This window comes from Schistocerca piceifrons, chromosome 4 (assembly GCF_021461385.2).
Source record: "Schistocerca piceifrons isolate TAMUIC-IGC-003096 chromosome 4, iqSchPice1.1, whole genome shotgun sequence".
Lineage (NCBI taxonomy): Eukaryota > Metazoa > Arthropoda > Insecta > Orthoptera > Acrididae > Schistocerca > Schistocerca piceifrons.
Window position 1 is genome coordinate 643,362,714 of NC_060141.1, and position 24,247 is coordinate 643,386,960.

A 24,247-nucleotide genomic window follows, 5' to 3' on the forward strand; every position below is an offset into this window, starting at 1 on the left:
GAGATGTAAGACATATGCCGTAGGTTAACTATTCAATTATTTGCACAAATAAGACATCGACTGTGATCCCTACGAAGATCTTTTACTCTTTGCGGAACTGAAGCGCCTCTTGCGGACGCCTTTTGAAATAAACGAAATAAATACTGTCTTTGCTTTCAAGATAAATAACAGGTGCCGTTATTCCATGGGAATAACTTTTTTGGAGAAATGTGCGCTAAATTTTGGGCGTGGTACAGATGCCACTGGAAAGGAAATCTACTGAGTGACACGTAGAAAAGACAAGCTAAGTTAAACTATCTGCGCCGCTCCCGCCACATAACAGCGAGCGTCGTATTTATAAGGACGTACCTGTGCTGTATTTAAACAGCAGTCACCATGGCAGAGGCAAAGCCGGTGGATGAGAAGCGCGAGGAGTTCCGGCAGTATCTGGAGCGTGGGGGCGTTATGGACGCGCTGACAAGGGCACTCGTCGCCCTCTATGAGGAAAACGACAAACCACCGGACCCTGTCGACTACGTTCGCAAGGCGCTAGGCGACCTACGCCCCACTGCTGGCGAGATGGAGCAGGCGCGTGAACAGGTCCAGGTGAGTCATGTTTCCACGAGCATAATTTTTTTCTCCTCAAGACATGCTACACATCACAGTAACTTCTTTTAAAATTTGCCACGGAATACACAGAAATGATATAGCTGTAGTTTCTGCGCTAATCATTACCAAAAAAGATATTTAATAGCATCATGGTATTTTCATATAACTTTGATATTAAGTTTTCAATATTTTTTATTTAACCTTTAAATTATTCTTGTATGTCTAAAATCTCTGAAAGAAATTCCATTTAGTCACAATTATACCTCAAAGTGACAAACAAAATACACAAATCACCACAAAATTCTCTCTGTAGATATCGTTGTAGTATCAGCACGTTGTTATTTCAGAGAAAACATTCGAGTTAGGCTGCATTAGAATTAAAGTGGTTGGAATGTGGAGAATACAAAACCAGTTACAGACTAAGTTAATTCGTTATAATAAATACGATGTGAATTATGTTTGTGTTGGTGTGAGTGCGTGTGTGTGTGTGTGTGTGTGTGTGTGTGTGTGTGTGCGTGCGTGTGTGTGTAGGGCCCACATAATTTCCGAAAATTAAAAGATTTGATTCCTGTTTTCTTTCTTTTACGCATTCGCTCTTTCATACCTCCATATCTGGAACATGTGAGGTGTATAACGTTTATTTCTCCAGCAAATTTGTCTCCGCAGTCTAACTGAGGATTATTCACTATACCGATTTGAGCTGGGTTAACGTCATGATCGAATAAAATTCAAATTCTTCTTACACTTTTACGTATCTACTGTAGGAGAACCGAAATTATTAAAAATTATAACTATTTGTAATGTTACAATAGCAAGAAATATAACTTTACTTAAAACTTGGAAATGCATTTTGAAGTAACTTCAGTATCTTACTGATTTTCTGAAAGATTTTTTATTTTATCATTGAATCGGTGCAACATAGTGAAAAAAGGACGTAGAAAACATTTGATATCTCTGTCCTACCGCTTTCTGGTACTAAATTCTAAAGCCTATTTGGGTTTCTCCAGTTTCCAATAGATTTTGGGAAGGCCAGTGTGATATTCAGACATCTATTCTCCACTAAATGTGTGTCTGTATGCAAGTTAATTTAAAAATCTCGTATGCATAATCTTATGCAGTTGCGGGTCACGCAGTATAGCAAAACTACTGATAAAAAAATTCAGCTAGAGCTGTTCGAATACTGCACGCAACCAGATCTTACGTGATCTAGCTAATGATCTACTCTTAACACAGCCTGTCCTCCTGTAACTAAATGCCAGGTATGCTACAGTCTAAGGAGAGTGTTGCACGTCAGATAACTGTAATATGTTTACAGGAATAAGCGGAATCGAGCTAAACACTATTATTGGTTTTACAACGAGTGTGAGTATACTATATCTGTACTACAGTACAGATGTCAACAGACGTCACTAGTTATTGAACAGTTCTACATCTACATTGATCAGCGAAAATATCATGACCACTGACTACCGCAACGTTGGATGCTTCCTGCCGGCGTTGCGGGCACGTGACACAGTAACAAAAATACTTAATCGGAGCAGATACGGACTGGGGATCACCCTAGGAAGCTGTGAGCTGCAAATGGGGAAACTCGTTGATATAAGCGACTTTGACAAAGGGCAGATTATTATTATTCAGAGCCTGTGAATGAATATCTCGAAAACGGCGAAGCTGGTCCAATGTTCATGTGCTACTGTCGTCAGCATTTACGCAAAGAGGTAGAATGGCAGTGAAACTACAACTAGGGGCTAAATGGTTGGACGTCCACGACTCTTCACAGGACGAGGGATTCGGACGCTTGTCTGCTCTGTAAAGTAGGACAGATGGTGATCTGTGGCATCTCAGCCGAAGTAGTACAGTGGTGGTGCACGCACAAGTGTTTCGGGACATACCTTTCACTGTACATTGTTGAACATGGAGCTCCACAGCAGACCATCCCTTGGTGCTCGCACGTTGGCACAGCGACATCGGTAGTTACGATTGCAATGGGTACTGAACCATCGGGATTCGACCGTTGATCAATGGAAACGGTCGGCTCTTCGGTGAATCACATTTTTGCTACACTAGGTCGATGGTCGTCTCCACGAACCTCGTCATCGAGATAAACGGCGACTCGAAACGTGCAGCACACCAAGGACGCAAGCTGGTGGAACAGTATTATGCTATGGGAGACATTCACCTTCCCTTGCGTGGGACATGTGGTAGTAATTGAAGACACGCTTACACCTGCGAACCAACTGCATCCCTACTTGCTTGATGTCTTCCCCGACGGTGACGGCATCTCCCAGCAGTATAATTGTCCGTGTCTCGGAGCCAGGACCGTGCTACTGTGGTTTGAGGAGCATTATAATGAACTCATCTGGATATCTCAACGACCAAATTCGCCTGATGTAAATCGTACGGTACCCACATGGGTCGCTATCGGGCGCCATCACAGCGTAGGCAAACCAGCAGTCCGTTATTTACACGAATTACATGGCCTACGCGTAGACATCTAATGCCACATACGGGGTGACAGTTATTGAACTACATGAAATAAAATCGACGTAAGCACTGAAATACTTGCGTCAGGATGTTTAAACTGCACCGTTGGCCGCGGGGCATGATGGGAATTAGTATGCTGGAACTGTTTGATTTAGCCACGAAGCCAAATTTCATTTTGATGTGTTCATCAATAAGCAAAATTGACGCATTTGAGGGAGTGAGAATCCGCATTTCGCTATCGGGAAGTCTCTTCAGCTTCAACGGGTGACTGTTAGGTGCGCAATGTCCAGTCACGGAATAATCGGTGCGATATTCCTTGATGGCAATGTGACTACCGTACGGTACATGAAGGTTTGGGAAGATGGTTTCATCCCCTTTATCCAAAGTGACCCTGACTTCCACAAGATGTGGTTCATCCAAGACGGAGCTCTACCCCATCGAAGCAGGAGTGTGTTTGATGTCCTGGGGCGCATTTTGGGGACCGCGTTCTGCCACTGGGGTACCTAGAGGGCACTGACATGGGCCTCCATTAGCCGCCATATTCTCCGGATCTGAACACATGCGACTGCTTTTTGTGGGGCTATATGAAAGACAAGGTGTACAGAAATAACCCCAAAATCATTGCTGAGCTGGAAACAGCGGTACAGAAGGTCATCGACAGCATCGATGTTCCGATACTTTAGCGAATCATGCAGACCCCAAAATCATTGCTCAGCTGGAAACAGCTGTACAGAAGGTCATTGACAGCATTGATGTTCCGATACTTAAGCGAATCATGCAGAATTTCGCTATTCGTCTGTGCCACATCATCGCCAATGATGGCAGGCGTAACTAACGTGTCATAATCCAAATCCGAATACGTGCAGTGACGTTTACATGTTGAATAAAGTGTCTGTACGTCGTATTTTGTAACTAATTTACGTTTTTCTTCATATAATTCAACAATTGTCACTGTGTACCTCCACAAACCTGCCAACAAACGGATCCCTGATAAACAGAAACAGTGATCTATTTCGTTCCAAAGATGAACAAACGAGCTGTTCAGCAGGCAGTCGCCGGCCGAAGTGGCCGAGCGGTTCTAGGCGCTTCAGTCTGGGTCGCAGGTTTGAATCATGCCTCGGGTATGGATGTGTGTGATGTCCTTAGGTTAGTTAGGTTTAAGTAGTTCTAAGTTCTAGGGGACTAATGACCTAAGATGTTAAGTCCCATAGTGCTCAGAGCCATTTGAACCAGCAGGCAATCATAATGTTTTGTCTCATCAATGTGTGTGTGTATGTGTGTGTGTGTGTGTGTGTGTGTGTGTGTGTGTGTGTGTGTGTGTGTGTGTCTGTATTCTGCAAACAATTCTCGAGGGTACTTCTCATTTCACTATGCTTTGGGGTTTCTGCTCGTTTCATTTGCATAAAGAGCGTGGAAAGAATTACTACATGAATGCCCATTTTCTCTAATCTTGTTGTCGCGGTGTCTACAGTATTCCTAGATTCTTCAGCTAATGCTGGATCTTGAGACTTTGTAACTCGGCGTTCGGAAGAAGGCTGTTTAGTTGACGTTTGTCTTTATCCGTCTGCTAGTACATGTTTTTCGGAATTTCCGTGGCACTCTCACATGATTCAAACAAACCCCTTCTTCGTATTCGTTCAATAGGCCTGTTAGTCATATTTTATATCGATTCCACACGGGATCCAGTACGATTCCAACGAGAATCTGCTTTGCAGACTGACTACGTTTTCCCAATATTCTACCAATGAAGCGAACCGTGCAGTCTGCTTTACCTCAGATACTGAGCTCAAGTGGTCATTCCAGATCATATCTTCACAGACTGTTACACGTAAGTATTTGTATGAGTTGAGTGATTCCAGCTGTGACTCACTGATACACTAGTAATAAGCTACTACGATTCTGGTGTTTGTAAAGTGGGAAATTCGACGTTTATGAGTATTTAAAGTAAGCATCCAATCTTGGCGCCACTTTGAAATTTTACGAAGATCTCACTGATTGTGCCGTCTAAAAGAGTCTGCGTTTATTATTGATATTGCCTGCCAGGTCTTTCGTACATAAAATGAATTGCTGGTTCACATTACATTTCTCTGGGACACGCTTTAAACTACTTCTACATGTGTCGGCGACTCTACATCTAAGACATAGGGGAAACTGGGGTAAGATTGGGTATTTAATACTCCAAGGCCCTTTGGAGCTAAGCTATTTAACTTAAAGATTGTCAGATTTGGTAAAAATAATCATTGTTTAACTGGGCACAATATATTATTTCTGAAAAGTCATAGCTTCATTACTTTTTTAATGAGAACTTCTTTTACAGAAAAAAATCAAATCACCTGTTCTTATCCAGCTAGTGGGATCTTAGCGGGTACACATACTAACTTAATGGGAATGTAAAAAATTGTAGATCTTCTCTGGAAAATTTGCAGATATGATTCTTAAGATATAAGTTAATTTAAAATATTATTCACAAAATTTACATGTAAAAATGTAAGAATTCTCATCACCTGCTGCACTGCAGCTTTCGTGGGCCCAGCAGAGATATTTTTCGCATTGAATCCAATCTTCTGTTTCTTCTGAGTTGGAAGATACGTCGTCACAATACAAGCAATTGGCGTCTGATTTGTTTTTATCTTCTTCATCCACTGACTCATTGTCGAAGCACAAAGAATTTTTTGATGACACTACTTTTTATGGCGGTTCTTCACATGCTTCCCTTTATTGCTGATATCCTTTGATGATGTCATTCCCTGTTTTCCATGTCTCCAAAGAGCAATTTTCTCTTCCTTGAGTCCTTTTGCTCTTGTATGTTTTTCTTATCTTTTAATTGACATTGCAATTCAGTTTTATATGATGATGTTAAAATGACAGTTTTTCCCCTTCTTTTACCACTTCTTTCTGTTTTCTTGTTCCAAATCGAGGTGGGGGCATTACATCATTGGCTGATAACAGCAATCACAGACGACATAGCCAAGGTGTTACTACCAGAACTTCGTGATTCCAAACTTTTGGGGCAGCAGGGCTCATTCTTAAATGACTCAACATATTTGGTTTCTAAAAGAGATCGACGCTTAGCTAGAGTCCCAGGTTTTTTTCTTTGTTTGTGGTGCAGGATTTTCTGTTGCAGCTTGGTCTTGTTTTGGAATCAAATTTGCCAATAGAGGTGGGTTCTCATCTAAAGCAGGGCTTTCATCCAGAAATAGGCTTTCTTCTGGAAAGGTAGTTACCTCTGATGGACCAGGTCTATCTGTGGTCATAGAAAGGCCAAATAAGTGGTCTGGAAAAATATTTCATGTGTGTGAGTAAATTCCCGTTTTCCTGAACTCATTTGCTGCAGTCTGCATTCCTGCTTCTATAAGGTAAGCAGCGCCGTACTAGTTGTCTACCTGATGAATGTTCACAGCCTTTCCAGACGTGATGCAATCCAGTGACGAGTTTCTTGTTGGCAATAGCTGCTCAAAGGAGCCATGAAGGTCACGGCCAGCGGTTGCATTCTGTGGAGAACATGTGGTAGCAACCACAAAAAGGTAACAACATTTTCTCAGGCCAAGTTGATCAGATTGAGGCTCTTCGTATGTGTGGCATGCCCATCCAAAATCAAAAGTACTGGTTTATCTGCAGATGGCTTAAAAAACTCAAGAAATTTTCGGAACAAGTACACAAAAATTTCAGTTTATGTCCATCCAGAAGCATGGTATTGAGGAAAGGTAGCTGACAGTGCTTCATCAATGTGAAAGGGAAAATAAAGTTACCGACTGCACGAATACAAATTTTAGCTATAAGTAGAGTACCACATTCAGCTGATGCCAATAATCCAACCTATTTTTTCCCTCGTAAAGCAAGAACTTCTGATGGCTTATTAGGAAGAGTGGTCACTCCTGTTTCATTAGCATGACATATATCACAAGGAAAAAATTTATGCTTCTCATATACATATTATAATAAATCAAAAAAATTTCCAGCAGGCTGTTTATTGAAGCCCACGACTCTTCATATTGAAGAATTTTCAGAAAATCCCAAAGACACTCTTTTTAGAAAACCACATAACCAGTCAGTTCCTGTCATGTACGTTTCATCGTTTTAATTTATACTTAAAATTATATTTGGTCGCAAGTTTGTATGCTAATCTACAAACATCCCTCAAAGTTAAAGCAAAAGTCCTACTCTTTATCATTAATATATGGTCGACTAACTCTTTTTCTTGTTGTTCTGATAACACCAGTAGGCATGACCCCATCGTTCTTACCGCTTTGGTTATAAGTTAGTTGATTTGTCCCACCCTCTTTTAATCTATCTTCTGAGATACTTTGTGGAGCATTGAAAGTTCTTGCACCTTCAAGAAGCCCATCCAACCCGATAACACTTCGTCTATTGCCCCTTCCATGCTCTCTTGGCTTCATTTGTTTTATTTTCTATTTGTCTCTTCCTCTGGAAAGTTCACACTGTATTTCATACTTCAAAAACAAAAAAGTTGTGTAATATTGTATGGTGGAGCAAGACCAGGTACAGATTATAAAAACGAAACAAAAACACACTATTGTTGAACCAGATCCCTGTTGCTTACTGGTGTATAAGTACTTACTATTCAGCTAATATTCCTGATTAAATAGAGTTTTTATAAGTTTAGTGACTATAAAATAACCACGGTTTAAAAAAAACAAAAGAACATTATTCAGTGGATATCGTAAAACAAATTTACTTCCACAGACGAAGTGAACTGAACAGCAACAGAACGCCAGTACGATCGCTCTTTCTTCTTCACTAGCGGATTACAGTTCTGTATCTCTCCACCACAGCGCATAAATAATGAGATTAGAAACACGGCACCCGGTTTCACCCCACTAACCGGTCTTGCCCCACTTTCGCCTATGCTGCATCCACCTACCGACAAATTCTCTATTTAGTAACAAATTTATTTTGATACCCCACATATTGGTATCGTAATGATTCTATTGTTTTTCATAAATGCTACATCTTTCTGATTTTCTTGTCCATTAGCCTTTAGGATGTCATGCAACAAAAACTCGACTTCAGTTTTAGTATGACCAATATTTCCGTAATTCACGCTTACTGACATGGAAGAGCCAATGTTGCTCAAGATTCTTCATTTCATTTTAGCCCAAACTTTTTCTAAGGTTCTACAACAAATTATGTCAGTGGTATCGTCGTATTCACGCGGACTGGATGACGTTAACACCAATGTGACGCATGGTTGAAGCTCATTCGTGCGATGGTTGTACCCCCAAAACATCGGCAACTGCCATGCCAGTAACACACAGGTAGCGAAGGGGATGTTTGTGTGTAAGCTATTCCGCTATTTCTTGATTGATAATATCCCGACGGAAGCTATAGTTCACCCTAAGAAATTGGTAGCTGTTACCTGACTGTCACTAATTTTCCTTCAAGAGTGCTCATCTTAGCCAAGACATCTAGAAGTTCTGAGGTCGACCCGCTGACGGTTGTTCAACATCGTTAGCCGTTCTGGACTTCGCCTGCTATGGAATGACTAATGCTTCGTCTGCATAATTTATTCAGCAGAGTAGGCACATTTAGGGCTCTGACAATCTGACAATCGATTCTCCCGGTTTTTAGTAAACCTACTGGAGAAACATTAGCTCCTCTTTTAGGGTAATGATGTCCAGTGGATGAAGTACTTTTAATTTTCTTTTGTTAATAGGATCTCGCTAAGCGCCTCCGCGTCCTGTTGGGTGTCCTGTTAAGGTCCCCATATGCAGCCGGAATGGATTGTTGACCAGCTCACTGAGTGGGTCTGCCCCGACCTGTTCGCCTATCTGCGGACAATGGGCTTGCTGTAGGCACTGTGGTCTGAGTCCATCAGTTCGAAGTGCATGCCTTTATCTGCTTGCCGCACCTCTACCCACCGGCCCATAATCCGTCAGTGCAAGCAGGTAACGTCCGCCAAAATTGCCAGTGTCCACATACATTCGAACAGGTCGGCGAGTGGGTCATCTGACCTGCTGGACAGTGAATGGGAGAGTTAATGCACCCATTACAGCCCAACTGATCCTCCAACCCACTTACCACTGCAACAGCTACCTGTCAAGCAGTGTGTGGACACCAGCGAAAACTTGGCAGACTCTACTTGGCCGTATTGACGAAGTGTGGGCTGGCAGATAACAGTCGGACTAATCAGGTAGAGGCTTGCTGTTGGAACTGACGGATCCAGACCCTTGACCCAACCATGAGCCCATCACCAATACACAAGCAAACTGTTTGGGATGACCTGCTTGGCAACTTGATCGGCGGACCAGCCTACCTGTTCATGAGGGCCTGTCAACTGCAGTCAGTGAAATCTGCACCCAGTGAAATTTCCGCCCGGAAAAGATCGAGGAAGGATTTACTAATCCCCCCCCGTCTAATCTCCAAGCCTTGGCCAGCAGGTAGAAGAGCTGACGGTTCTTACAGGACTGGAGATGCCCGAACAAGAACTGTAATGCCTAAATTTATAGAACTGGAAGTGATTACCTTTTTTTTTAATTTTTCTATTGGACGCAATAATAATTGTCTTTTACTTATGACTTGATCTTCAGAAAATACTGTAGAAAACATTAAAACAGAATTACAAGCACAGTTTTTAGAAATAGCATCTCTTCTTCTTTCCAAACATACGTCAACATAAAATATGATGTATACCTGTTGATCAGTAATGGTAAATGTAATGTAAATAATATGCATTTTCATACTAACTAAAAGGCGGTTGTGCATGCATATTGTGGACGTAAATTGAATGTAGCTTCTTCTCTTACTCCCATTAGTGTATGTGACTTAAAAACATGAAAACAATTTACTTTATAACAATAGAGCTACATCTACATCTGCATCCTTATTGTGAAAACCACTGTGAAGTGCATAGTAGAGGGTAGTTCCCATTATACTAGTTGTTAGGGTTACTTCAAATGGTCCAAATGGCTGTAAGCACTATGGGACTTAACATCTGAGGTCGTCAGCCCTCTAGACTTAGAACTACTTAAACCTAACTAAACTAAGAACATCACACACATCCAATCCCGAGGCAGGATTCGAACCTGCGACTGTAGAAGCAGCTCGGTTCCGGACTGAAGCGCCTAGAACCGCTCCGCCACAGCGGCCGGCTAGGGTTACTTAGGAAAGAAGGAGCGTAAGAACAACTATTGCTTAAATGTTTCAGTGAGAGCTGTAGTTAGCCTAAACCTGTCCTCGTCATCCCTACTGGACTGATAGGTATGGGTTGTAGTATATTCCTACATTTATCATTTAAAGCTGGTTATTTAAAATAAATGTAAAATCTTATGGCATAAATGGCGGGGATACCCCGAAGTGCAGGTTCATCTGCTTGACTGGGAAGGATTTCCCCATCCTTCGCACCTGCAGGCATCTTTTCTTCTTAAATGTTACTATGTCAATTTCCTCAGGATAGTTTGCATCGATATTCAACCGTCTACCAGTTCAGTTTCTTCAACATTTCCGTGGTATTCTCCTATGGGTCAAACAAACCTGTGCCCATAAGTTCTGTCGTTCTAAGTATAGCTGAATGTCCCCTGTGAGTCCTATTTGGTCTTGGTCCCACACATGTGGGCAATATTCTACGATGGGTCACAACAGTGTTTTATGGATAGCCTTCCTTCTGAACTGACTGCATTTCATTCTTATTCTACAGTGAACCTATGAACATCTGCTTTACCAATGATTGAGACTTTGTGATCCATTTCATATCTCTACAAACTGTTATGCCCAGGTGTCTGTATGCGTTTGCCGATTCCAGTTCTGACTCATTGTTACTGTAGTCATAGGATACTAGCTCTTTTAGATTGATAAAGTGCACAGTTTTACATTTCTGATGAAGAGGTCTGTGGTCACATATGTTCAGGTAGTCGTCGTGCAGAGTCAGGCAAACAGCCAAGAATTAAAAATTAGCTTATCGTGGCTTCCCACCGTGATTCATTACAAGCAGCGTCTGAGTGGCTGCGGCATTCCGTGATGTTGCGTGTGCGTATGGTCCAGTAATGCTGACAGCGTGTGGTGTAGGCCAAGTGGTGGCGCATTTCGCATCTGCTTCTGCCAGCGACAACTCTGGGCTCCAGCGGCTGAGGCTTCACGAGTGGTGGCGCTTCTTGAATCCTTCTTGCTGGCTAGCAGCGGTGGCAGGAGCAGTAATGAATGTGACCCACTGAGTCGCGTTGACAGCCAGCGCGCTGCTTCACGGGGCAGGGCGGGTCCAATGTGGTAACGGGTCTGCGCCCCGTGATCTCAGGGTGGGCTGTCCTGATGGAGTGGGACTGTGATCCTGGAACGGCGTTCCAGATGTCGTCCCAAGTATCAGAGTGCCTCTGGAGGTAGAGCTGCGATACTAACACAAATTACTTTAGTACAAAATGGCTAGGCGTTTATATGCTTTCAGGTTGCGCTTGCTTGGGCCTTGCTATGCCTTGCAGCGTGTTTACTAAACACTTCCGTGGCTGCAAGTGTGGAAACAGCCGCCTTCTTCCACTTAGGCGCTGCTGTTTCAACTCTTTCCACACCCCTCCAGACTGGCTTGCCTCGCAACATTGCGACAGCTGTGTTAAGTGTTGTAAGGCATAACATCCGCCTGAAGCTGGCGCTGCTGCAATCTACTTCGTACTCAGCATATTTCTGTCTGAACATGGTCGGTGCGCGAAGCTGCCCTCTTCCTTAACAAGACCAGGTCCTTTGGGTGGCCTTAATCTAGATAATTCTCATGAAACTAGAGTGACAAGTTCCCTGGAGACTGGCCCAACTGGTTCCGATCCAGTCACTATTCAAGATGACTTGTATCACCACGTTCTCTTAAGCACAACTTATTCCGGGTTCCGTTAGTTCCTTTTAGCTTAACTTACAGTTACAATTCCCTCTTCTGCCTCGTAGGCTCTAGGAATCCAGTCCACAGGGATTTGAACAGTGGCTGGGTCCCAACTTCGTCCTGTGTTTCGCATCGTGCACATGCAAACAAGGACTACGCTTAGCAGAGTAAGTGTCACTGCCGCACCTGGTATGGCAACGGTCAACGTTATTTCCCTCTGGCAGTTCCTCCCTGTACTGCCGGACATTCTACACCAACGTCTGCACAGTTATTCGTCCCTCCCGTTCATTAATGAGTTTGTCTACGGACTGGATTAACTCGTGTCCTAAAGTGTAGCTCTTGCGGCTGGTAATACATCCATCGATTACTCTTGCCAATACCATTGAGACGGCGAAATGCTTTAATGGTTTATCCCTGAAATTGTGGCAGGTAGACGGACAGTAGATCCACCGTTTCACATGATGTCCCGTTTACTAACAGTCCACTCCGATTCAGCTCTGCCCTTCTCGCTGTCGTGAGTTTCCCATTTCGAAACAACGGACTACTACTATCACTTTCTAGAGGGGGAGTACAACACGTGTGCCTCAATTTGCTGGAAGTACAACGCAAGCTTAATCACCTGTTTCTTGCAATCGATTTCGGTTTTCCGATCCAGCAGTAACTTTACTTCACAGGAGTTCTGACCTCTAACTACACTGTTCAGACAAACTGTAACTTCACCCTTGTAACACCTGCAATTCCGCTTCTTCCAATTCCACATGCCTGCTCTTATCTTCCGCAATAAATAACAATCGCTGAACCTTTTTCCTGACAAACCTTTTCAGCGTCTTCCACTTAATGGGGTATACCTGGACTATGTAATATTGGTTCTGTGTCTGCTTTCGCGCTAGTTCAAATAGTTCAGATGGCTCTAAGCACTATGAGACTTAGCATCTGAGGTCATCGGTCCCCTAGACTTAGAACTACCTAAACTTAACTAACCTAAGGGCATTACACGCATCCATGCCCGAGGCAGGATTCGAACCTGCGACCGTAGCAGCAGCGCGGTTCCGGACTGAAGCGCCTAAAACCGTTCGGCCACAGCGGCCGGCTACGGCTAGTGAAAAGGAAACTGTACATTTTTGCTCCATCTGTCCTCGCTGCTACCGTGGCTAGGCTAAAATAAAACGGTTAGTTTTCATGACTAGTTTCCAGAGTCAACCTTAATTCTGGAGGTAAGGTATCTCCTTTTGCACTTTCTGTAGCTCCTCCAGGTACTGATCCGATGACAACAAATTTACTCCTAGTCGTCCTCAGGCGGCTTGCTGAATAGCTTCCCGCAACTGTGATACGTTTCCGCGCGCTTCCCATATATTATTTTCGGAACATTTTAACAATTTCTTTACCACTGCTTTCTTGTCCAAAAGTTCTACTTCTGTTTGTAACCTCCTAATGTTCTGATTCACTGATTCCTCCACGGTTTTCGCGTAGTTGGTTAGTTCCTGTGTCAGCTGGCGAAGTAACCGAGAATTGTTTAAAACACATTTCTCCAAACTTGCGGTATGCGTGATGTGCCATTCAGAAGTCGATCTTCTGCATCAGTCCGACCTCTCCGACGACTTTTATGAGGTATAATCCCCAGAACCTGCCTCTTCTCGTCCCTCAGCTTCTCATAAGTCCCGTGCATCCACATACATGCCCCTCTTAACTCCTTCAAGTACTCTTTGATTCTCTGCATCCTGCCGGGATCTGGCAAGTGCTTCCTCTAGTCATCTCCCACGTGTTAAATATCACCTGTATCACCCAGCGCTGACCGGCGACCACCATAAATTTTCTTGCTTCACGAACAGCACTCCTCCTTCCAGTTGCTGGTTCTGTAACGCTTTCACTCCGATGACGTCCAGTAGCATGGCTACTGAAAACACTGATACCCACTACCTTTTTCTGCCCCTGACGTCCTCTGCTGCCCCCCAGCAATTCAGCTCCCCTACAATATACACCATGCTACCCTGATATCTAGCACAATAGAACGTAAGTCTGCTCTATATCCTCTAGGTTTTAACGCATATGGACTTCTTATTAGCGGTTCACCTACAACCTCTCGCTCTTCCCTCCAGACCTTCTCTTTCACTATTTATTTCCAGTCTGACTCCACCATGCTTGAGGTAACTTCTGGACTCATCTGGAATGGTTTCAAACGTTCCACATGTGCAACTGCCATCTTTGTTCGCAACTGAATCTTGACGTTCACTATTGACATAGTTTTCACAACTTGGTATGGGCCCTTGATATCTTGCAAAAAATTGCTTCGTTTTTAACAATTTGGTATGGCCCTTGATATCCTGCAAAAAATTGCTTCGTTTTTCCATTTGGAGTGTAAGAGGTCGATAATATTACCCATTGACCGAATTTGGATTGCCGCAACCTTGCCGTATCGCTCACTGCTTCCTCTTTCTTTTCTAGTGCCCGTATATTAGCATTGTGAAGCCTGTTCCATATTTCCTTTATGACTCTCACAAACTCTTTAAACAATTCTGTTGCCTTATCTTCCTGATCTTTAATATATCTAATGGAGATGACATCTGATGATCATGTACACCTCATTTGGTGACAATCCTGTATTCGTGTCCCGCTTCGAGTTGTTTTCTGATACAAGATGCCTTAAATAAACATCCCAAATGGTATGGTGTGCGTCCACATAGTGTCCTAGCATCTCCCCTATAGTTCTATGATCCCTTTCCGTTTTTACATTAGCTTGAGAAAGTAGAGGACTCATTCTAAAATTCTTTACACGTAACAGCTTACACAGTTTCTCAAACACATGCGACACCAAGTTGGTTCTGTTATCTTCCACAACCGTTTCAGGTGCTCCGAACTTCAGTATCCAGATGTTTGCTAGCTCTTGCGCCACTGTTACTGCCAATTGCTTGGGCATTGTGAGCATTGCCACATGTCTTGAAGAATCGTCTATAATTGTACTATTTATTCCCTGCAGGTGTTTTGTTGGAAGCACCTGAGATATTAATTCTGAGCAACTGAAACAGTGCTAATCCTTCAGAATCTTTGCAATTGTACTCTCATTCACCACATATTCACTCTTTGTATACACTGTATGCAGTTCCGCACATACTGGTCCATGACCGTCCCCCTATTCTTCCACTAAAATCTCTCCATTACTCTTCTGTTGGTAGACCTACACCCCCTTGACTTGCTAATCCACGATCATGTGTCTCCTTTAATACTCTATCCCCCAGCTTTTCTGGCACTACCACTATGGCCCCAACTTGGTTTCTCTGCACAGCAGCCCATCATGTATACAAAACTGTGATCGTTTACTACACTGTTTGCATTCATCACCCAGCTTCTGTGCTGTTTGCCATAGCTTAAGCTCATTACCACCTATTTGCAATAATGCTACGTTCTTTCCTACCGAGCGAGGTGGCGCAGTGGTTAGCGCACTGGACTCGCATTCGGGAGGATGACGGTTCAATCCCGTCTCCGGCCATCCTGATTTAGGTTTTCCGTGATTTCCCTAAATCGCTTCAGGCAAATGCCGGGATGGTTCCTTTGAAAGGGCACGGCCGATTTCCTTCCCCATCCTTCCCCCACCCGAGCTTGCGCTCAGTCTCTAATGACCTCGTCGTCGACGGGACGTTAAACACTAATCTCCTCCTCCTCCGTTTTTTCCTACTCAGATCACGTGTTACCGTGTTTCTTTCCAGGCTTATGTACGACCTCAGAGTCAAAGTCTCTCACTTGTACTGCCCGTCGTGTCAACCTAGTGGATGGAGCCTTCAACCCCAGAAACCATTTCAACGCAACATGTTCCATTCTCACTCTAAACTATTTCCCACAGAGATAACTTGAAGTAGGTGATTCCATAGATGAGAATCAACATTACTTTTTCTTTTGTGGAGTAATTCCTCTCTGATGAGTTCATTTGTCTTGATGTATAGGCTACCGTGTGTTTCACGCCCTCTATTTCTTGAGACAGCAAACAAGCATGGCTGGATGCATCACATGACAGAATGAATTCTTTCTTGAAATTTTGAAACACTAAGTTAGTACTTGCTGCAAAAGCTTCCTTCAGTTTATCAAAATTTTGTTGACAATCCTTTGACCAAACAAATTTCGAGTCTTCCCCCACCAATTGCGTCAATGGTCTGGCAACATCTGCAAAACCCTTTATGAAACTTCTATAATAATTTGCGACCCCCAAGAAATGAGTGTAGTTGCTTCACTGTTTCAGGTACCGAAAATTTATATATAGCTTTAACCAACCTCGGGGCCTGTCTTAAACCCATCATTGTTAATTATGTGACCAATGTGTGCCACTCTTTTAACACAGTATTACACTTACCTGTACTCATCGTTAAATTCGCGGTCCTCAATCTCAGGAATACTTCCCTTAGGCGTTGTATGTGCTGGCCTATATTACTCGCAAAGACGGTTATATCACCAAGATACCATGAACTGACGTAGTTCCAGTCCTCTGAGAACTGCGTCCGAAAACCTCTGAAACGTCGCAGGTGCATTCTTTAATCCGAAAGGCATCCTCCTGTATTGATAATGACCCTACAACGAAGAAATTACTGGTTTTGGTTGGTCCTCTCAAGCACCTTGTAGCTGATTGCACCCACTCCTTAAGTCCATCGTTGAAAATACTTGCACTGGCCTATGGTTTTTATAATGTTTCGCAGAGTGTAGGTATCCGTTACAGTCTTAGCATTCAGAAGTCGATAATCGCAATAAAACTTATATTTACAAGACCCAGCCACTGTTTTCTTGGCCGGCCGAAGTGGCCGAGCGGTTCTAGGCGCTTCAGTCTGGAGCCGCGCGACCGCTACGGTCGCCGGTTCGAATCCTGCCTCGGGCATGGATGGGTGTGATGTCCTTAGGTTAGTTAGGTTTAAGTAGCTGTAAGTTCTAGGGGACTGATGACCTAAAATGTTAAGTCCCATAGTGCTCAGAGCCATTTGAACCATTTTGTTTTCTTGGGCGTGACAACAACTCCTGCCCCTATCGACTTTTGCTTTCCTCAATAATTCCATCCTTCAGCTGGTAATCGATAAACTCCTCCAGAATATGCTGCAAGTACCTCAGGACTCTCTATGGTTTGCAGTAAACAGTTGATTCATCTCCTGCTGGTTTTTGGTGCTGCGTAATATGCGTTGCTGGTAACGGACCTCTCAAAAATAAATAAATAAATAAATTTCAATATTCCAACAGAAACCTTCCAAGTGTTCTTTATCACTTACCTTCGCGTGCTTCACCTCCCGTCATAACGCAGTTGAAACAGTGTTTCCCAATTGTTCATGCCCGGCACCGCTTGTACTCCACTCTTCCTCCTCCAGGATATCCTTGTTAGCGATCAACAGCCCGTTGTTAACCTCAGATCATCAGTGCTAAAATGATAAATAAACACAGATACCATTTTCTCACCATTTACCTCACTTACTAATAAAATACTTCCTTTCATTAAGTAACTTACCTGATCCAATACTTCATTTAGTTCCAATGGTTCCACCACACGCATTATCCCTACTAGTAAGTTACGCTGAACATTTACACAAAGCGATTTCCCTGTAACCTTAGGTACCCAATCGTGTGACTTGAGTCTTTGTGTGATTGCTCGCGGTTTAAATGGTTCTTGGATTCACCCTATGACACTGCTACATTGGCGATGGTTTCATCCAAATGAAACATTGTTTCATCAGGCTCCACCATGTACAGTCCAAGATCGATTATGGCGCAATGCTGATCCAAGGAATCCAACTCAAGAATCGTGTCAAAGCCCTCACTCACGTGTATCTCAGTCCCTACACATTGCCTGAACTTAACTGTACCCAGGCAAGAAACTAAGCCCACCGCTCCCAATCGTATGATATCTCTGTTCCGCAGACCACACAGTCTATGCGGTAGTGGGTTCCACTGCTTATGTTCCACCAGATCACCACTGGTAGCCAACACATGCACCCGTGTGTCCAACAATATCGTGCAATTCTTTTTCCCTACTATTCCCACGACCAAACAATCTACCTCTGCATAAGACTTGGTAGCATCTAATGTTACTGGGAATTATCGTAGGTAGACTCTTTTACGTTTAACGCCCGCTCCTTTCCGAATACCCAGCTCCTGAAAATACCATTACCATTATGCTGATCTCTGTCGCCGGCTGCTGTGGCCGAGCGGTTCTAGGCGCTTCAGTCCAAAACCGCGCTGCTGCTACGGTCGCAGGTTCGAATCCTGCCTCGGGCACGGATGTGTGTGATGTCCTTAGGTTAGTTAGGTTTAAGTAGTTCTAAGTTCTAGGCGACTGATGACCTCAGATGTTAAGTCCCATAGTGCTCAGAGCCTTTTTTTTTTTTTTTTTTTTTTTTTTGACCTCTGTCCCCACTTCCCTGTGCTGTGGCTGGTGATGTTGCTCCCACACTCTGGCGCTAATCTGGCAGCTGTGCACAAATCAATTGCAACCGCTCTTCTTGACGTCTCCAAAGGCACCCCTATTAAAAATTCATCAAGCGTCCTCTGCTCAACCTCCTGTAAAATTACTTCATTCACCATAACAGTCTTTCCCAACTCACATGTACAACCCGTTATCCTCCTTATCCAATCCGCAAATTCTTCTATTGACTCCGCATCCTTCTTTGTTACCGTGCCTAGATGTTCCCTGGAATGTCTGGCACTGTTCTGATTTGCACACCTTTGAACTAATCCCTTTCTAAATTCTTTAAATGTTCCAGTTCCCCTGAGAGCCTCCGTATAGCCCGTATAAGCACTCGTTCTCCCATTAATCTTACTTTTGCTATTCTCAATAGTTCGGTGTCTGGTCACCCTTCCATCTATGCCAAATTTCTAAGATTCTCGAAAAGCGCTTGCCCATCCTCAGCTGATTTACCAGAGAAAGGAGCAACTAAACTTGTGACTGACAAATCTATACTTCGCTGTGGCGACTGCAACTCCACTTGACCATGTAACTTCGTATTTTCTGATGTCAATTATGCTGCCTTTCCCAATAATATGCGAACTGCCTCTGGTTCTGATACACCTTGCATCTCTAACTTTACCAAATCCCTGTCCTCCTTGGTACTCATTCTGTAACATCAATAATTACACACAAAACAAAACACATTTACCTAATTGTTACATATAGTCATCGACCATTTCGGTTTTCTGCATTGTCTAGTAATATGCCCGTAATGCTTACATGTGAAACACTGCCAACACTGATTCTGTACGTGGTGCTGAATATCCTTCTAAATTACACTTCATACGTCTGACATGTCCTGGCCATTCATGACCTCCATTTCCCCTAAGGTGTGGAAAATCCATTAAATTCTTACTTTTAACGTAAATCATTTTACAAATAGCGTAGCAGTCAAGCCTTTTTTTCATGACCAAGACATTCCAACAACAATTAAATTTCTTGACTCACACTACCTAAGGGCTATTGGTTTAGACACACTGCTGAAAAGGCGACATCAGTCTCTGGCACTATTGTAGAGATTGGTGCCAGGACGATTCAGGGTGATGCCGTGCGGGGCTAGCCAAACAGCCAGTAATTCCCAGTTACTTTATTGTGGCTTCCCACCATGATTCATTACAGGGCAGCATCAGTGTGACGTATCGTCCAACAGTGCTGACAGAGTGGGCATATGCCGAGCGATGGCTTGCTACGCAATTTCTCCTGCCAGCGATAATTCCGGGTACGACGGCTACAGCTGGCTGCGGCCATTTGTGCAGCAGCACACTTTGTGTTCCTCGTGCTACCAACGGTGGCAGCAGATGACGTAACAGCCGTGACCCACTGAATCACGTTGACGGCCGGGGCACACTACTTCCGGGCCCAGGCAGGCCCAATGTGGTTGCGGCTCTGCGTCCCGTGATCTCTGGACGGGCTGCCCTGACGTAGAGTTGAACTGTGGTCGTAGAACAGCATTCCGGATGTCACCCCAAGAGTCGGGGCTTTCGTGATGGTATAGCTGCGATACTAACACAGACGACTTTAGTAAAAAATAGTTATGTACTTCCACACCTCAAGAATCTCCAGACGCGGCTTCTCTGGCCAATGAGATACGAGTCGGAAGACATGATGGGATACCATCCTGTCTGTCGCCCGCCATATGGCTTGATAACCAGGAGTGCTGGTCTACGGTGACATTTCTTTTTATAATAGGATATCTTTGGTTGCCATCTGCAGCATTCTCACAGCTCACCAGGTACGTCGGCCTTCATGCCAAGCCACCTGGGGCTTATCTTTCACTAAGATAATACCCGTTCATAAACAGTGAGAGTTTCTGCTGCTTATCTTCTTGCTCGCTAAATCCTATCTTGGCCAGCAATGTCGCCGGATCTCTCCCCAATTGGAAACGTTTGGAGCATTGTGGGCAGGGTGCTCCAGCCATCTCGAGATATTGACGATCTAAGGCCCCAGCTGGACAGAATTTGGGACGAAATCCCTCAGGAAGACGTCCAGCAGCTCTCTCAGTTAATGCCAAGCTAAATAACTGCTTGCACATGGGCCAGAGGTGGACCGACACGTTATTGACTTGTTCAGTTAGTGAACATTTTCTCTTGATTAAATAATCCAATTTTTTTCTGAAATTATAAACATTTGTTTGTTTGTACACATACATCACATCTAGGAATTTCCATCACATTGGGATAATTTCTTCGTGACGCATCGAGTTTTGGCCTTAGAGTGTATATGACCTTCGGGTGGAAGACTATGAGTATGCATCCTTTTTATAACACGGGCTAGAAAGTATATGTCTACATGTATCCTTTTACACTGGCTGAAATGGCATAGCTTTTCATAAGTTTTTGGAAACATTATTGACTTTACTGTTCATTGTGCTGTCAGCCAAGTTCTAGATGGTCGTAGAAGTTTACTGCTTTATTCACTTTGCAATATACTACAGTCAGTCACAGTCAAGTGCGAGCCAGTCAGTGCAAGGAACTGAATGAATGTAGATCTAAGGGTGAAGAACGTTTCACAAGCAATGAGGGGAAACGACTTTTGGAGAAGTTTGAAACATAAGGGATTATTCTAAACGTAGTGCTGATGTCGCTCATCTTACTAGAACTGCAGAAAAGCAAACACAAAGGAAGAGAGTTTAATTTATTACACAGCAGGAAACGATATTCCTCATCCTCAAATACCATCAATAGTCAGTAATAAAATGCTTCCCATTTGTAAAGCATGGTTTACATAGACTCTCGATGTTAGTAACACGCTTAGAGCCACCGTTTCTATTAAAAGTGCAAGCTTAGTTTTCCAGTATTATTCACGGTGACAACAGAGAGAGACATGTGCCTAAAACCAGACTCAATCATCCAAAAATCGAAAGAGCCAGGCAGCACATATTCTCGATATCAGCATGTGACAGCTGCTATACAAGAAATACTTCAAAAAACAGGCGTCTTCCATCTGACTACATAAACTATCACAGATGTACCAAGAGTACCATAACATACTTGGCGAGTCTGAGTAGCCCCTGAGTGTAACAGTTCTGAGATGTGTTTGTGAGAAAAATCTAAAGTGCTACCACGAAAAATTAGTTAACGTTGTAAACTATTACGCAATTTAGTAAAATATGAACCTTTATGGCCCAGAAAGCAAATTCGAAACGATGTGTGAACACAAATGTTTAACAAAACGGTCAAGACTTACACGTTTACAAAATTTAAGCGCAATTGAAATTAAGTTTGCGTCGCTACTGTTGAACATTAAATAAAAGTAGTGATTCATCAAGAAATTGTCCAAGAATTGAATGATGTGTTTGTTTTGGGCTTATAGAACCAAGCAGTGCAAATGGGGCTGCTCCCTCAGATATGCAATCATTAACCCTGAATTTGCAAGAATAATTAAACCAGTCTTTAACCTTTAAGATCCGAAAACAAGCTCAGAGTGTAAATTCCACCTAATGCTGTAATTAGAAAGCCCCTTTCTGTCACGTCACTAATATACTAGTTCACTCTGTAGTACATTCAGTCAGCAGCGATCGTCCACAATAGCAGCCATCGACTTACCTTGGCCCGTCTAAAGCTTAATTTCGTGCAGAGAGCTAATAATTACTGCTAGTGATCTTAAACTGCAAAACGTGATGAAGTCAGATAACTGATTGCCCCAACTCATAATGTTTATATGCTTCGTTCGGCTTCTACAAGTGTAGTTAATATGACGGCGAGCCAGACTGCTGTTGCTTTAAGTAAATGTAATAAATCAAGTTGCTTAGATGGAGTCAATTAATTCAGATAAAAGGTTACGAATATACATGGTATCTCTCCTAAGAGCCATCTGATGTATTATCTCTGGTGTTTCGGAAGATACCAGAAATTTCATTTTTACAATGTGTTGATGGAGTCGGATCAGACAAAGGCTCCTCACACGTCTTTCATACGACGCCTAGTGTCGACGGAAACTCTCAGTGTGTTTCCCATAACAAAAAAAATCATTTTTAAAGCGGAATTTTGTGTGCCCTTTCCATAGAACAATCCCAGATTATCTAACGCAATATTCGTTTTTTCGATACGTTGTAACAGGGACAGTAAAACACAAAGCATAGTCAGTACTGTAGAAGCGACAGCACTGCCCTGGCCCGCGAAGGTTGCTACTGCAATGCCCCTTAATACACATAAACAAAACATCGCACTTCATTAACTTAAGGGAGCTGTATGGAATGGGTACGTAAAATTCCACTTTAAAAGTTATTTTCTTTGTACCGGGAAACATGTCGACGCTTATCGTCGACGCTGGGCGTCGCATGAAAGACCTGATGAGCAGTATTAGTTTGAGCTGTCTCCATCAACACATCGCAAAAACGAAATTGCAGATATCTGCCGAAGCACGAGAGAAAATGCGCCCGGCGGAAAAATACGAATCTGCTGTTTTTTCCGTCGAGCATTAGAGATTTCAACTGTGAAAATAATGAAATAATTCTACCTGAAATTTAGAACCAGTTTCCTACACATTTTGGGGCCTCTGCCTGATATAAACTGTAAGAGGGACGACGCAGTTTTCCTGCCTGATCTACGACGTTTACGACAAACTTTTCTGAGGCGTAGCAACGTGAAAATGTGTTGATTCTGGATTCCACGAGGAGGAAAAAAATTGGACCAGACTGCTGAGGTATCGGTCCATAGGGTTACACACTACTTAATCTACCTTAAACTAACTTACGCTAAGGGCAACACGCACAGACATGCCTGAGGTAGGACTCGAACCTCCGATTAGGGGGGGGGGGGGGTGAGCCGTGGCGAAGTGCCTAAGACCGCGCGGCTGCCCCACGTGGCAGCTTTACGAGGATTCACATTTTAAAAACGAGTAGCAGTAGCAGAGCGACACGAGGAGAACTTTTAAACATTCGGACGAAAACAGAAATAGCCGGGGAAAAAAATCTAGAAATGGCAGCGTTGGGTGAAAGCTAAAAACCTAATTAAAATACACTTCTGGCCACTAAAAATGCTACACCACGAAGATGACGTGCTACAGACGCGAAATTTAACCTACAGGAAGAAGATGCTGTGATATGCAAATGATTCGCTTTTCAGAGCATTCACACAAGGTTGGCGCCGGTGGCGACACCTACAACTTGCTGACATGAGGAAAGTTTCCAACCGATTTCTCATACACAAACAGCAGTTGACCGGCGTTGCCTAGTGAAACGTTGTTGTGATGCCTCGTGTAAGGAGGAGAAATGCGTACCATCACGTTTCCGACTTTAATAAAGGTCGGATTGTAGCCTATCGCGGTTGAGGTTTATCGTATCGCGACATTGTTGCTCGCGTTGGTCGTGATCCAATGACTGTTAGCAGAATATGAAATCGGTGGGTTCAGGAGGGTAATACGGAACGCCGTGCTGGATCCCAACGGCCTCGTATCTCTAGCAGCCGAGATGACAGGCATCTTATCCGCATGGATGTAACGGATCGTGCAGACAGGTCTCGATCCCTGAGTCAAAAGATGGGGATCTTTGCAAGACAACAACCATCTGCACAAACCGTTCGACGACGTTTGCAGCAGCATGGACTATCAGCTCGGAGACCATGGCTGTGGTTACCCCATACTGGCGTATCACCCAGCGTGATGGTATGGGGTGCCATTGGTTACGCGTCTCGGTCACCTCTTGTTCGCATTGACTGCACGTTGAACAGCGGATATTACATTTCAGATGTGTTAAGACCCGTGGATCTACCCTTCATTCGATCCCTGCGAAACCCTACATTTCAACAGGATAATGCACGACCGCATGTTGCAGGTCCTGTACCGGCCTTTCTGGATACAGAAAATGTTCGACTGCTGCTCTCGCTAGCACATTCTCCAGATCTCTCACCAATTGAAAACGTCTGGTCAATGGTGGCCGAGCAACTGGCGCGTCA

At 43.5% G+C, this 24,247-nt stretch overlaps 1 protein-coding gene and 1 non-coding gene across 2 annotated transcripts in view; both read left to right on the plus strand.

Moving 5' to 3' along the window:
• Positions 1 to 375: 375 nt before the first annotated feature.
• Positions 376 to 24,247, plus strand: part of LOC124796087 (c-Myc-binding protein-like) — a 48,252-nt gene continuing 24,380 nt past the window's right edge. The window contains exon 1 of the mRNA XM_047260173.1: positions 376 to 585. Coding sequence (XP_047116129.1) covers positions 376 to 585 — 210 coding nt within the window. The remainder of the gene's footprint in view (positions 586 to 24,247) is intronic.
• Trnaa-cgc lies at positions 15,299 to 15,371 on the plus strand. Its single transcript has one exon. It is a non-coding gene; the product is annotated as a tRNA-Ala (tRNA).